We start from the raw sequence: 15,595 nt of genomic DNA on the forward strand, positions 1-15,595 counted from the left end.
AGAGAAAAGGAAGGTTGGAGATTGGCCTATAATTAGCTAAGATAGCTGGGTCAAGTGATGGCTTTTTAAGTAATGGTTTAATTACTGCCACCTTAAATGCCTGTGGTACATAGCCAACTAATAAAGATAGATTGATCATATTTAAGATCGAAGCATTAAATAATGGTAGGGCTTCCTTGAGCAGCCTGGTAGGAATGGGGTCTAATAGACATGTTGATGGTTTGGATGAAGTAACTAAAGAAAATAACTCAGACAGAACAATCGGAGATTGTACACCCGGCAGTAATACACCCGTAATACTGCCGTGATAATCTCAATGTGTCGGATCACTTTCCTCACTACATGCGTTATATAACTGTGATTGTTCATCATATATTTGCTATATATTATTAATATATCCGTAATTCATACTGGGACATTTGTCATTTTTGTTGCGGACGACAACGAACGCCCATAATTTGTGTACTCAATTCATGTGCAATTGATCCTCTCTCCAGTGGGACATCCATGACCAGTGGTGGGCACACTTCCGATAATAGGTAATTATCTAAGATAACGTTTTCTTTATCGGATTATCTTTTTAGACAACTTTAAAAACCATTATCGGACCAATTATCTTCCGCTTAATCTTTGTCTGATAACTTTCAAACTTTAAAATTAGTTTAGCACTCACCTGTTAAAAATTTTGTAACACACACACAGCTATAACTTTTGCTAACAGAAGAGAGCCACTTATAAAAAGCATTGCAATCCTCTGCAAACAAAAGAGAAACAGCCCCAAAAGAAAAAAAAAATTCTTTTAACACCGTACCAATAGGCTGCCGATATCACCTAAGTCATCCAGAGGCTTACGTTTTTAACTTATGGTTCAAATTTTAACCAAGCAAATTTTGGACAAGTTATTTAAAATTACTGTCATGTCTGAAGTTTTATTAAGTGAAAATATCAGATATATGTTTTAGTTTTAAAGTAATGTGCTAATTTTTAAGGTTTTGTGAGCACATGCTGTGACCTGCAATGCATTTTGGGTAGGATGATGTAATCTCAGTACATCACGACAGGACAAATGCATTTCAGACACTGTTCAGGCTCCACAGACAACAGCATTAAACTCTAGTGCCTAAAACTCTCTTGAATATATTCTCTGCGTTTATAGATGTTGGTTTTATTTGCGTTTGTTAAATTCCACGCATTTTAAATGTAGCAGACAGGGATTACTGTAGCTGGAATTTTGTTTTCAAGGCCTCTACTGCCATCTACTGGTCAGTAGTGTTCACTAAGCGTGTGGGAACCAGTAGATAGCAGTGTTCTATTTATTTTGACCCCGGTTATGTCAGATGATTGTCAAATCAACTTTTTGGCTTTGCAAATGGCTTTTTTTGTGTGCAATGAATGTATACATTATACAAGTTTCACTTTTTTAATGGAATTACAACCTTATTTCTTTTTCAAATTCTCCCATTTTTTTGCATCCAGCCTTATTTCCGTTAGAAATTTCCTTGACAAATAATATCAGTCTATTAGGACGTCAGGTTATGTGTTACACATATACATGTGTGTGTATATATTTTCCAACTTATTCCCATTGATGAAACTTTTCATTTTCTGCCTGAAAGTTTATTAGATGAGTGTGTTCAGGGCTCCGTTTGTTTACAAAATACACACACGTTACAGATCTTGAAATCCAACAGCAGGGATTGATATTATCCAAAGATTTATGAACATACAAATTAACGTGCTTACACTTTATCATGATTTTCTCCGTTGTGAGATATAAAAGTGTCTTATCGTAGCGTTTGTGTGTATGTGCATTATAACGCAGCGCACGAGCGACGTTACGATATTCTTCAGAAGGACAACATACGCAACATGCATCCAGCAGCAGACACGCTGCTGTCATAGACAACTGCCTGTAAAGGTTTTTGGCAAGTTATAACTTTCTAAACAGTGTAATTTGTAATGAAAGCTGCGTCATTTTTGCGGCTCTTTCGGCACCATGTTTGTTCTTTCAGAGACAGCAGTAAGCTCCTCCTACCCCTCCAAACGGAGGGATTTGTAGCCCTTCGCCTTCCCCTCCGCCTCGCTCCAAAAAGAGGCACTTTTACCCAGAATCCTTTGCGATCTGTCTGTTTGTTCCAAAACCTCAGAATTAGTGCATTATTCAACATTAAAAGATATATGTTATATTTTAACTTTGTACAAATGACATAATTGACATTAATGGAGTTATTCGGTATTAATGTTATTTGTAATCAAAACCATAAGTCAGCATGACTTTATTTTTCAAGACCTGCGCCTGACCGGCATATTGTAATTGATAGTTGTCTTTATGGCTGCTCTCGGAGTGTCTCTGTTCTGGGAGCTCTGTAGTTAACAAGAGCTTCTAGCAGGGGCAGAATGTTGAAAGAAAAGTGTGGTCTCATTGTTGTGGTCTGTTTTTATTATTATAAGCTATTAAATTTGTTCTACTACTAATTGCAGATGTGTCAGAAGTAATACTGGAATTTATGTTATTGGTTATCTGTAACTTGATACATTTTTGGGTGGCTTATTGTTTTATCTTTATCAAAGATAACTTTTCAGTTATCTGATTATCTGTTATTGAAGTTAATTTTTTGGTTATCTGTGCCCACCACTGTCCATGACCAAGGTCCTTACCCTCTGATGACATTAGCTATAAGCAACAGCAAGTGACACAGGCAAAGTGATGCCTTTTTCTTCATTTTCAATCAGAGTGGGTGTTTTGCAGTGGCAAGGGACAACGGTTGCTTTGCCACCAGCTAGGTGGGGCCAAAATAGACCAGAAGCCTATGTTATGCAAATGCTGAGTGATGCTGCACGGCGAATGCCAGTCTGAGTGAATAGGCAGCATGATGTCAGCAGGTTCTTTCCAATGAAAAAAATCCAAGATGGTGGAATACGGTCCAGAACAGCTATATTTCTTAATACATCTGGTATATATATGTATCATATATTTTATAAACGTTAGAGAGAAATAAACACTTTTAAATCTAAAAATGTTGTCTTTGTAACCAGACAAGACATCTGAAGTGATTTAAAGACATCTTACCTCATTAAGATGTTAGCATGCACGCTATGGGAACGCCTATGAAGCGACAAAGCCAAGTGCTTGTTGCCGTCATTTATAGTTAATGAGACCAGACCATAGAGTTAATTCCCAACTTGTGCTGTCTGTGCAGTTGAATGCCTTACATGGCAGCTCCCTGACATTGGCATGTGTGAGTAGGAATGTGTGAATGTGAGTCATCATTGTAAAGTGCACCAAGCACCTGCATCAGATGGAAAAGTGCTATAAAATGCAGTCCATTTACCATGTAGGGCTTTTCTATTGCTCATAGTGTTTTACATTGATGCTTCAGGTTCAGAGATGTGAAAGGATGAATGTGATTTGTCATGTAAGGAACTGAACTGTACACCAGGACTGCTCCTTTCTGGGTAATCAGGATGTGTTTTACCTTTTATGTGCTGAAATGTCACTCAGAATCTGTGTTCTTCAGATCAGTGTTAAATGTTTATAAAATCCAATCACCGTCTCATTCCCACTCATTATCCTTATTATTTGAGGCTCTTTAAAGTACAACCCCAATTCCAATGAAGTTGGGACGTTGTGTAAAATGTAAATAAAAGCAGAATACAATGATTTGCAAATCCTCTTTGACCTATATTCAATTGAATACACCACAAAGACAAGATATTTAATATTCAAACTGATAAACTTTATTCTTTTTGTGCAAATACGAGGTCTATTAGAAAAGTATCCGACCTTATTATTTTTTTCAAAAACCATATGGATTTGAATCACGTGTGATTACATCAGACATGCTTGAACCCTCGTGGGCATGCGAGAGTTTTTTCACGCCTGTCAGTTACGTCATTCGCCTGTGGGCAGTCTTTGAGTGAGGAGTCGTCCACCCTCTCGTCGTTTTTTCATTGTTTATGAATGGCTCAGAGACTGCTGCTTTGTTTGATAAAAATTTTTTCAAAACTGTAAGGCACAACTGAGTGGACACCATTCGATAAATTCAGCTGGTTTTCGGTAAAAATTTTAATGGCTGATGGTTTGGTAGTGTCGCTGTAAGGACGGTTCACGGTGCCTGACGGCGATCTGCGCTCCGAGGCGGCAGCGTCTCGCCGTTTCAAGTTGAAAACTTCCACATTTCAGGCTCTGTTGACCCAGTAAGTCGTCAGAGAACAGAGAACTTTCAGAAGAAGTCAGCATGAGGAGTTTATTCGGACATTCCATTGTTAATGGACATTTTGTAATGAAAGAACGTGCGAGCAGAGTCGCATGTCGGGCCGGACCCGACCGCGGGGGGTCGCGACAGGAAAAACACCTCCGTTGGAAACCTTAACGGGCAAGTTGGAACATGCCCAAGCTGTTAAACAATTTCTCAGTTACTCACTTGTTGAAAGCCATCAAAAGCCGCCTGAATTTTACAAATGGTTTTCAACACGGAGGTGTTTTTCCTGTCGTGGCGTACAGATTCGCCGAGTCGTCACGGAAACGACTCGGCGAATTTGCGCGCACGTCTTTCATTAAAAAATATCCTTAAACAGTGGAATGTCTGCATAAAGTCCTCATGCCGGCCTCTTCTGAATCTTCTCTGTTCTCTCACGACATCCTGGGTGAATTAAGCCTTAAATTAGGATGTTTTCAGGTCGAAACAGGCCGACGACGGCGCCTGGAAGCGCTGCAGGACGTCCCGCTCTGTGGGAAGTCCTTACAGCGACAGAAACACCCCATAATCTCTCATCAGCTGTTAAACTTTTCACCAAAAACCAGCTTAATTTCTCGAATAGTGTCCACTCGGATATTCCTCACAGGTCCAGAAAAAATTTTGATAAAGCAACGCGCGCCGTCTCGAGCAGCGTGTGAAACAAAGGAATTCAGCCGAGAGGGCGGGACCACATCTCACTCAAGGCCTGCCCACAGGGAAATGATGTCACCAACACGCGTGAAAAAACTCACACATGCGCACGAGGGTTCAAGCATGATTGGTGTAATCTCACGTCATTTAAATCCATATAGTTAAAAAAAAAATAAAAGGGTCAGTTTATTACCTAATAGACCTCGTATTTGCTCATTTTCAAATGGATGCCTGCAACACGTTTCAAAAAAGCTGGGACAGTGGCAACAAAATACTGGGAATGTTGATGAATGCTCAAAGAACACCTGTTTGGAACATTCTACAAGTGAACAGGTTAATTGGAAACAGGTGAGTGTCATGATTAGGTATAAAAGGAGCAATACATATCACAAAACATTGTTAGAGCCCAAATCACACTAATGCAGTCGTACAAATTAAACAAAGACTCTGCAACATAAAGCTGTCTTCAGGAAGTCATCATCTCAACTTGATTCACCTGTTTAACACCAGTTTTTCCCTTTACCTCAGTGATGCCACACCCCCAACGCTTCCTGGGTAACAGCGCCCTCTGGTGGGATCTAAAGAATGATGTAATCATCTCCACCCCCTGGTACCTGGGCCTGGTGTTCAGGACCAGAGCTCGAGAGGGGACGTTGCTGCAGGCTCAGGCGGGACAGTACAGCAGCCTGTTGTTCCAGGTGAGTGCTCTCCCGCACCCGCACACGGAGATGCCGTCTAAACGCCACAGAGATTCTTTTCTGTTTTCATCACATGTTCTTCTTCTCTCAGGTGATAAATGGTCAGTTGGTGTTCTCGGTAACCCGCGGAGCAACCAGACCGGTGCGTTTGCGTTTGGACCAAGTTCAGGTAGCAGACGGTCAGTGGCACGACCTCCAGCTGGAGCTGCGAGATGTCCGCAGCGGCCGTGAAACACGCTATGTTGCCACTCTGCGGCTTGACTTTGGCCTGTATCAGGTATGAGATGCATGTTTGTAGGCGTGGTCTTCTCCTCTGAGGTCACAAAGTCAGATAGAAGAATTTCTGCACATTTTTCTGCAGTGGTCAACGAAAAGTATCGAAAGTCAAATCCTTAAGCCTTTTGCATAACGTCCTCTTACAGTGAGGAAAATAAGTATTTGAACACCCTGTGATTTTGCAAGTTCTCCCACTTAGTTCTCTTAGGTGCATGTCCACTGTGAGAGACATAATCTAAAAAAAAAAAAAAAAATCCAGAAATCACAATGTATGATTTTTTAATAATTTATTTGTATGTTACTGCTGTAAATAAGTATTTGAACACCTGTGAAAATCAATGTTAATATTTGGTACAGTAGCCGTTGTTTGCAATTACAGAGGTCAAACGTTTCCTGTAGTTTTTCAATCAATCAATCAATCAATCAACTTTTTTCTTATATAGCGCCAAATCACAACAAACAGTTGCCCCAAGGCGCTCCATATTGTAAGGCAAGGCCATACAATAATTATGAAAAACCCCAACGGTCAAAACGACCCCCTATGAGCAAGCACTTGGCAACAGTGGGAAGGAAAAACTCCCTTTTAACAGGAAGAAACCTCCAGCAGAACCAGGCTCAGGGAGGGGCAGTCTTCTGCTGAGACTGGTTGGGGCTGAGGGAGAGAACCAGGAAAAAGACATGCTGTGGAGGGGAGCAGAGATCGATCACTAATGATTAAATGCAGAGTGGTGCATACAGAGCAAAAAGAGAAAGAAACAGTGCATCATGGGAACCCCCCAGCAGTCTACGTCTAAAGCAGCATAACCAAGGGATGGTCCAGGATCACCTGATCCAGCCCTAACTATAAGCTTTAGCAAAAAGGAAAGTTTTAAGCCTAATCTTAAAAGTACAGAGGGTGTCTGTCTCCCTGATCCGAATTGGGAGCTGGTTCCACAGGAGAGGAGCCTGAAAGCTGAAGGCTCTGTGCACTAATCATGGTGTCTAATCAGCATCTTGGTATGGCACACCTGTGAGGTGGGATGGATTATCTCAACAAAGGAGAATTGCTCACTATCACAGATTTAGAGTGGTTTGTGAACAATATTTGAGAGAAATGGTGATATTGTATATGTGGAAAAAGTTTTAGGTCTTTGAGTTCATCTCATACAAAATGGGGGCAAAACCAAAAGTGTTGCGTTTATATTTTTGTTGAGTATATTTTCTTCAATTAGTGATGAGTAGAAAGATGTCCTAGCTTTACGGAGGGCTTTTTTATAGAGCAACAAACTCTTTTTCCAGGCTAAGTGAAGATCTTCTAAATTAGTGAGACGCCATTTCCTCTCCAACTTACGGGTTATCTGCTTTAAGCTACGAGTTTGTGAGTTATACCACGGAGTCAGACACTTCTGATTTAAAGCTCTCTTTTTCAGAGGAGCTACAGCATCCAAAGTTGTCTTCAAAGAGGATGTAAAACTATTGACGAGATACTCTAACTCCCTTACAGAGTTTAGGTAGCTACTCTGCTCTGTGTTGGTATATGACATTAGAGAACATAACGAAGGAATCATATCCTTAAACCTAGTTACAGCGCTTTCTGAAAGACTTCTAGTGTAATGAAACTTATTCCCCACTGCAGGGTAGTCCATCAGGGTAAATGTAAATGTTATTAAAAAATGATCAGACAGAAGGGAGTTTTCAGGGAATACTGTTAAGTCTTCTATTTCCATACCATAAGTCAGAACAAGATCTAAGATATGATTAAAGTGGTGGGTGGACTCATTTACTTTTTGAGCAAAGCCGATAGAGTCTAATAATAGATTAAATGCAGTGTTGAGGCTGTCATTCTCAGCATCTGTGTGGATATTAAAATCGCCCACTATAATTATCTTATCTGAGCTAAGCACTAAGTCAGACAAAAGGTCTGAAAATTCACAGAGAAACTCACAGTAACGACCAGGTGGACGATAGATAATAACAAATAAAACTGGTTTTTGGGACTTCCAATTTGGATGGACAAGACTAAAAGACAAGCTTTCAAATGAATTAAAGCTCTGTCTGGGTTTTTGATTAATTAATAAGCTGGAATGGAAGATTGCTGCTAATCCTCCTCCTCGGCCCGTGCTACGAGCATTCTGACAGTTAGTGTGACTCGGGGGTGTTGACTCATTTAAACTAACATATTCATCCTGCTGTAACCAGGTTTCTGTTAGGCAGAATAAATCAATACGTTGATCAATTATTATATCATTTACCAACAGGGACTTAGAAGAGAGAGACCTAATGTTTAATAGACCACATTTAACTGTTTTAGTCTGTGGTGCAGTTGAAGGTGCTATATTATTTTTTCTTTTTGAATTTTTATGCTTAAATAGATTTTTGCTGGTTATTGGTAGTCTGGGAGCAGGCACCGTCTCTACGGGGATGGGGTAATGAGGGGATGGCAGGGGGAGAGAAGCTGCAGAGAGGTGTGTAAGACCAACAGGTTTGCACACTGCAGCAGGGATTTTGGTCCACTCCTCCATACAGATCTTCTCTAGATCTTTCAGGTTTGGAGTTTCAGCTCCTTCCAAAGATTTTCTATTGAGTTCAGGTCTGGAGACTGGCCAGGCCACTCAAGGACCTTGAAATGCTTCTTACAGAGCCCCTCCTTAGTTGCCCTGGCTGTGTGTTTGGGGTCATTGTCATACTGGAAGACCCAGCCATCACCCATCTTCAATGCTCTTACTGAGGGAAGGAGGTTGTTTGCCAAAATCTTGCAATACATGACCTCATCCATCCTCCCTTCAATACGGTGCAGTCGTCCTGACCACTTTGCAGAAGAGCACCCCCAGAGTATAATGTTTCCACCCCCATTGCTTCACGGTTGGGATGGTTTTCTTGGGGTTGTTCTCATCCTCTAAACATGGTAAGTGGAGTTGATTCCAAAAAGCTCTATTCTGGTCTCATCTGACCACATGACCTTCTCCCATGCCTCCTCTGGATCATCCAGATGGTCACTGATGAACTTCAAACGGGCCTGGACATGTGCTGGCTTGAGCAGGGGGACCTTGCTGCCCTGCAGGATTTTAAACCATGACAGCATCATGTGTTTCTAATGTAATCTTTGTCATTGTGGTCCCAGCTCTCTTCAGGTCATTGACCAGGTCCTCCTGTGTAGTTCTGAGCTTTCTCAGAATCATCCTTACCCCACAAAGTGAGATCTTGCATGGAATCCCAGACCGAGGGAGATTGACAGTCATCTTGTGTTTCTTCCACTTTCTAATAAATAACAGTTGTTGTCTTCTACCAAGCTGCTTGCCTGTTGTCCTGTAGTCCATCCCAGCCTTGTGCAGGTCTACAGATTTGTCCCTGGTGTCCTTAGACAGCTCTTTGGTCTTGGCTATGGTGGACAGGTTGGAGTGTGATTGATTGAGTGTGTGAAAAGGTGTCTTTTATAGAGGTAACAAGTTCAAACAGGTGCAATTAATACAGGTAAAGAGTGCAGAATAAGAGGGCTTCTTAAAGAAAATTAACAGGTCTGTGAGAGCCAGAATTCTTGCTGGGTGGTAGGGGTCCAAATACTTATTTGCAGCAGTAACATACAAATAAATTATTAAAAAATCATACATTGTGATTTCCAGATTTTTTTTTTTTTTAGATTATGTCTCTCACAGTGGACATGCACCTAAAATGAAAATTTCAGACCCCTCCATGATTTCTAAGTGGGAGAACTTGCAAAATCGCAGGGTGTTAAAATACTTATTTACCTCACTGTATATAAGATGACCACATCAACATGCAGCTGACTTCACACCTTTCTTCAAGCACGCACAGACATATACAGACAGAGCATCAACCCTTTAAAACCAGGATGGCCTGCAGACAGCCACAGCACCCTGTTTTATAATCCCCATTTATCAATAAATTGGCAGTATATAGTCAGAAAGCTCACCCGCCCCAAGAGCAAAATGAGCCCAAACACAACGTTTCCTGAAGTTAAAATCATTAAAATTCACTGAACGTGCCGCCCCGGGGCTAAAATATAGCACCCTTGCTTCTTGATGATATCATATCATTTGTCAGAGAGCTTGAAATTTTAAAGTCCTTCACTGTAATTCAACAGTAGACCAGCTTTGATTGTTGGGTCAGTGGCCCATGGCAACAGACACATTTAAATCAATAATTATTTCAAGCACAGTCTGTATCACATCATTTTTTCATTAATTCACCTCCCTCAATCTGCTGTATTTTTTGGAGTAAGTATAAGTTGCACCATTTTTCTGTATTATCAGCTGTTTAATTTGGGATTTTTGTGCATTGTTGTAGTGTACTTTTTATGAGGGGTGATTGAAAAGGTTTGAGCTTGACCCAGAAAAAGTAGGCCATGGTTCTCCATCTTTTGCAGCCTGAGAAACCAATATTTCTCTTGAGAATGTGTGAAAGTTTGACCCACTGGGTCCAGTGTTGTAGGTGCAATATTTCAGTGAAGTTAGTTGGGCTGGCAAAATGGACAAAACTGGTGGGCGTGCTGTGATTCAGTATCTCACAGAAAAAGGAACATCTCAGAAGGAGATCCATGAGAACATGGTAATGACATTAGGGGAGGATCCCCCGTCTTAAACTACAGTTAAACTTTGCTTAGCCAAATTCATGAGGGACATAACAAGTGTCAAAGATGGAGCAAGATCAGGAAGACCCAGAACTGCCACCTCAACCAATATCATCCAGACGATCCATGACATAGTCCTCACTGACAGCAGAGTAAGTGAGCATCACATAAACAGTACTGTAGGTATTTCCCAGGAGAGAGTTCATTCGGTTCTGACAGAAGAACTGGAAATGACGACGGTTTCAGCACAATGGGCCCCAAGGGATCTCACAGCCGATCAGAAATACCAGATGCCCAGACAGAATCTTCAGCTTTTTAAGGCAGATCAGGATAACATCATACAACCTGGGTCCATGACTTCAAACTGAAGTCCAAACAACAGTCAAAGCAATGGAAACATGTTTGTTCTTCCCTTCTGAAGAAAGTTAAAGCGGTCTCATCTGCTGGAAAGGTCACGGCCTCTTTCTTATGGGATGCTGAGGGCATCATAATGGTGGACTATCTCCAGAAGGAACAGACCATCAATGGGGCCTATTGTGCTTCCCTTTTTGTGACAACTGTGGGAGAAAAATAAAGCAGAAGTGATGTGGAATTCTCCAACAAGGTGTTCTGTACCACCAGGACAAAGCTGCAGTCCACGTTTATTATTGCAATAGCTGCCACTCTTCAAATGTGTTTCGCACCCACCTTATTATCCTGATTTGGCTTTTTCAGACTTCCATCTGTTTCCAAACATGAAAAGGCATCTTCCTGGAAGTCATTATAATACTGATAATGATGTCATACCTGCAGTGGATGACTTCCGTGAGCACCAGGATAAGATCTTCTATGAGAACAGTACGAAGGCCCTGCAGCCACACTGGGAAAAGTCTGTGGACTTACATGGGGATTATGGTTAAAAATAAAACATTACATTAATTTGGTTTCTTCTTGGACGGGCTCAAACATTTCAGTCACCCCTCATATTTTTGCCATTTATTCTTATGTTATTGGAGTTTGTGCTTTGATTCCTAGAAAGGTCCTATATAAATTGTCATTATATTATTATTAATAATGAATGTGAGTTTTCGGAATATATATAAGTCGCAGGACCTCCCAACCTAGTAAAAATCTGTGACAGTATACTCCGGAAAATTCGGTATCACTAACGGCAGACTCCCATTGCCAATTTTTGATACCCAGTTGTCTGCATTTTTGGCACAAACAAGCAAACAAAAACAGCTTCCCATTCAGGGCCTAAAATCGGGTGTAATCGGTGGTAAATGTAACTTTCTGGAATATTGTGAGCAATCGGGAAAGTTTTATAACTTTGTGATATCAGGATAAATTGTAGTCCACAAAATGTGAATAATTGGATTTATTATATGGGATGGAATTTTGCCAACTTTTGATTGGCCCATTCGACACTTTCTGAGCTGTACCACATGCTGAGTTGACCGCTGGTGGAGCCGAGTAGACCGCGCGTGTGAAACGAGTACACCCCGCGTGCAGCGTAGCGCTAGCTAATCGAGTGATGCCTTCTATCGATAATGACCAATCAGATAACGCGATACAACGCCTACTTTGGCTGTCAGTATCTTGACAAGATGGCAGAAGACAGGTTTGCGTCTGTTAGCAATGCTGACTTAAAATGAATTTTACACAAAAAAGATGCAAGGAACACCCGCAGAAATACACAGTCAGCAGCCAACCTGTTTCGCAAGTACGTCACTGAAAAGGGACATGTGTCCAACTTTGAAACTTATGACAGACGGATGCTTGACAGAGTACTCGGTCGATTTTATGCAGAAGCTAGACAGGCGAATGGCGAACTTTATAAAAAACAAGCCTGATGACTCTTCATCACGGACTTAACAGGCATCTCCAGTCGATCGATGGGACATCAGTTGGTGCAGTGTGACAGTAATAATACAGAGTTGAAACTAGAGATTGATTTTTCAGTTTTAGTATGTTTGACAAACTCCCAATTTTCTTGTTTGCCATATAATAAAGCAGTTATAGACCTTTTATTTCAGTGTACCCGTGATTATGCGGCCCTGGCCAGGATTGGTGAACCCCATCCTGACCAGGTCCGCATAATCACGGGTACACCTCATCAAAAGTCTAAAAGTATATTATTTTATGCAGATCGGGATAATCTTGTAAGTGAAAGTGGACAATTGGGTACAATATACAGTCATCTGGACTGACCGCTCTCTGAGCAGAATCAGATCCTCCTCATGAAAAAAGTGTCATGCTCTTCAACAGAAGACAGTTTTAGATGTTAACAGACACATTTTATCTTTTTGGAAACTGGGAAAAATGTGTAGAATGGGAATCATATGTAATCAGGTGTATTCAGCAATAACCAGTTATACTCCCATGTAAGCAAATCTAAAATATGAATTTTCTTCAGTTTTGAAATGGGAAGGGAAATTGGGCACAAAAATTCGCAAAGGCAGTCTGACTTGACCAACTCACTAACTAACTAAAGGTTAATGGATATTTCGATGCCTTGCACAATACGTATTTTAAATCTTCCTTTCAGTTCTGAAGTCCTCCAGAGTCTTCTTCAGTGTGCATTATGTCATGCATTGAGTAAATGGTGCAGAAACATCTTAAATTATGAAACTAATAAATATTGTAGCTGACAAAATTAGACAGCAGTTATCTTTGATGTCATCGACTATAACAAAAGAGAATAAATCACTAATACTCCCACAAATGCCTTTATAATATATTTATCACGTAAACCATTTTAATTTCAACCTTTCATTGAATTGTTTCCAACCCATTGTGGCTGTTAATCTGTATTTGCCTTCACGTCCACACACTCTTCTGACAGCAAATACTTTTTGGAAGCTTAAAACATATAAAAACACACTCACTGCTTCAGCTTTCATATGTATTTACTGTGTCATAACATCAAATCAAAATGTGTAAACTATATAAGGGTACCTTATATGGGGGAGGTGATGGTCTAGTGGTTTAGCGTTGGGCTTGAGACCAGAGGATCCTTGGTTCAAATCCCAGCCTGACCAGAAAATCACTAAGGGCCCTTGGGCAAGGTCCTTAATCCCCTAGTTGCTCCCGGTGTGCAGTACCTTGCATGGCAGCACGCTGACATCGGGGTGAATGTGAAGCATTATTGTAAAGCGCTTTGGGCGTCTAATGCATATATAAAAATGCTATATAAATGCAGTCCATTTACCATTCCTTCCTTGGACAAATATTTTTTTTAATTTTACTCTATAATGTCACACTGAAAACAAATCCAGCCCCAGTGCTGCCCAATGTGGGCCCGCGGGCCATATGTGGCCACACTCCCTTTGATATAGCCCGCTATGGCAATTGACAGAATATCTACAAATGAATAAACTACAGTTATGCAGATTAAGGAGTAGTGCTTTTATTATTTTGAAATTTTATGTTATATTTGGAATGTTCATTTTCTATAAAATACAATACTTTTAACTGTTATGTAATTGTGTATGTAATTCATACAACATCAGCATTTATTTCTGACTCTGCCCTCCACCCAGATTAGTTTATGGCCCTTCACAGAGCCGACACCAATATACGAGGGCTGTCAATAAAGTATAGGTCCTTTTTATTTTTTTCAAAAACTATATGGATTTCATTCATATGTTTTTACGTCAGACATGCTTGAACCCTCGTGCGCATGCGTGAGTTTTTCCACGCCTGTCGGTGACGTCATTCGCCTGTGAGCACTCCTTGTGGGAGGAGTCGTCCAGCCCCTCGTCGGAATTCCTTTGTCTGAGAAGTTGCTGAGAGACTGGCGCTTTGTTTGATCAAAATTTTTTCTAAACCTGTGAGGCACATCGAAGTGGACACGGTTCGAAAAATTAAGCTGGTTTTCAGTGAAAATTTTAACAGCTGATGAGAGATTTTGAGGTGATTCTGTCGCTTTAAGGACTTCCCACGGTGCGAGACGTCGCTCAGCGCTCTCAGGCGGCGTCATCAGCCTGTTTCAAGCTGAAAACCTCCACATTTCAGGCTCTATTGATCCAGGACGTCGTGAGAGAACAGAGAAGTTTCAGAAGAAGTCCGTTTCAGCATTTTATCCGGATATTCCACTGTTAAAGGAGATTTTTTTAATGAAAGACGTGCGGACGGGTCCGCGCGTCGGCTCGCAGCCGCCGCGACGCTCCGCCACAGGAAAAACACCTCTGTTGAAAGCCTTAAGGACAAGTTGGAACATGTCCTGCTGTTAAACAATTTCTCATATACTCACTCCACTGAAAGCCATCAAAAGCTGCCTGGATTTTACAAATGGTTATCAACACGGAGGTGTTTTTCCTGTGCCGCCTCACCGCGTCAGCTGCGTCCCGACGCGCGGACCCGTCCGCACGTCTTTCATTAAAAAAATCTCCTTTAACAGTGGAATATCCGGATAAAATGCTGAAACCGACTTCTTCTGAAACTTCTCTGTTCTCTCACGACGTCCTGGATCAATAGAGCCTGAAATGTGGAGGTTTTCAGCTTGAACAGGCTGACGACGGCGGCTGAGAGCGCTGCGCGATGTCTCGCACTGTGGGAAGTCCTTAAAGCGACAGTATCACCTCAAAATCTCTCATCAGCCGTTAAAATTTTCACTGAAAACCAGCTTAATTTTTTGAACCGTGTCCACTTCGATGTGTCTCACAGGTTTAGAAAAAATTTTGATCAAACAAAGCGCCAGTCTCTCAGCAACTTCTCAGACAAAGGAATTCCGACGAGGGGCTGGACGACTCCTCCCACAAGGAGTGCTCACAGGCGAATGACGTCACCGACAAGCGTGGAAAAACTCACGCATGCGCACGAGGGTTCAAGCATGTCTGACGTAAAAACATATGAATGAAATCCATATAGTTTTTGAAAAAAATAAAAAGGACCCTTACTTTATTGACAGACCTCGTATACATCGGGGTTGGATTCCAGGTCTCTCATTTCAACTGTTCACTTGCACATAATTGTGCATAAACCATGCCTATGTGATCGCCACCTAGTATTGTCATGTACTGCATTTATTTTAGTCATCTTTCTGCTTTAGCTACATGCAGCCACCTCCATCTCCATTTCAAAAAAGTTTCTTCTCTTTCTTGGCCTTTATTCTGGCAAGAAACACAATCAATGCATAGCTTTTAAGCAGCCATCATTTTGTTTGTATAACAACATTTAGGACC

At 41.1% G+C, this 15,595-nt stretch overlaps 1 protein-coding gene across 1 annotated transcript in view; it reads left to right on the forward strand.

Moving 5' to 3' along the window:
* celsr3 (cadherin, EGF LAG seven-pass G-type receptor 3) overlaps positions 1 to 15,595 on the forward strand; it is a 258,686-nt gene that overhangs the window by 179,460 nt on the left and 63,631 nt on the right. The window contains exons 10-11 of the mRNA XM_034171441.1: positions 5,418 to 5,587; positions 5,679 to 5,864. Of these exons, the coding sequence (XP_034027332.1) occupies positions 5,418 to 5,587; positions 5,679 to 5,864 (356 nt within the window). The remainder of the gene's footprint in view (positions 1 to 5,417; positions 5,588 to 5,678; positions 5,865 to 15,595) is intronic.

Source organism: Thalassophryne amazonica, chromosome 6 (assembly GCF_902500255.1).
Source record: "Thalassophryne amazonica chromosome 6, fThaAma1.1, whole genome shotgun sequence".
NCBI lineage: Eukaryota > Metazoa > Chordata > Actinopteri > Batrachoidiformes > Batrachoididae > Thalassophryne > Thalassophryne amazonica.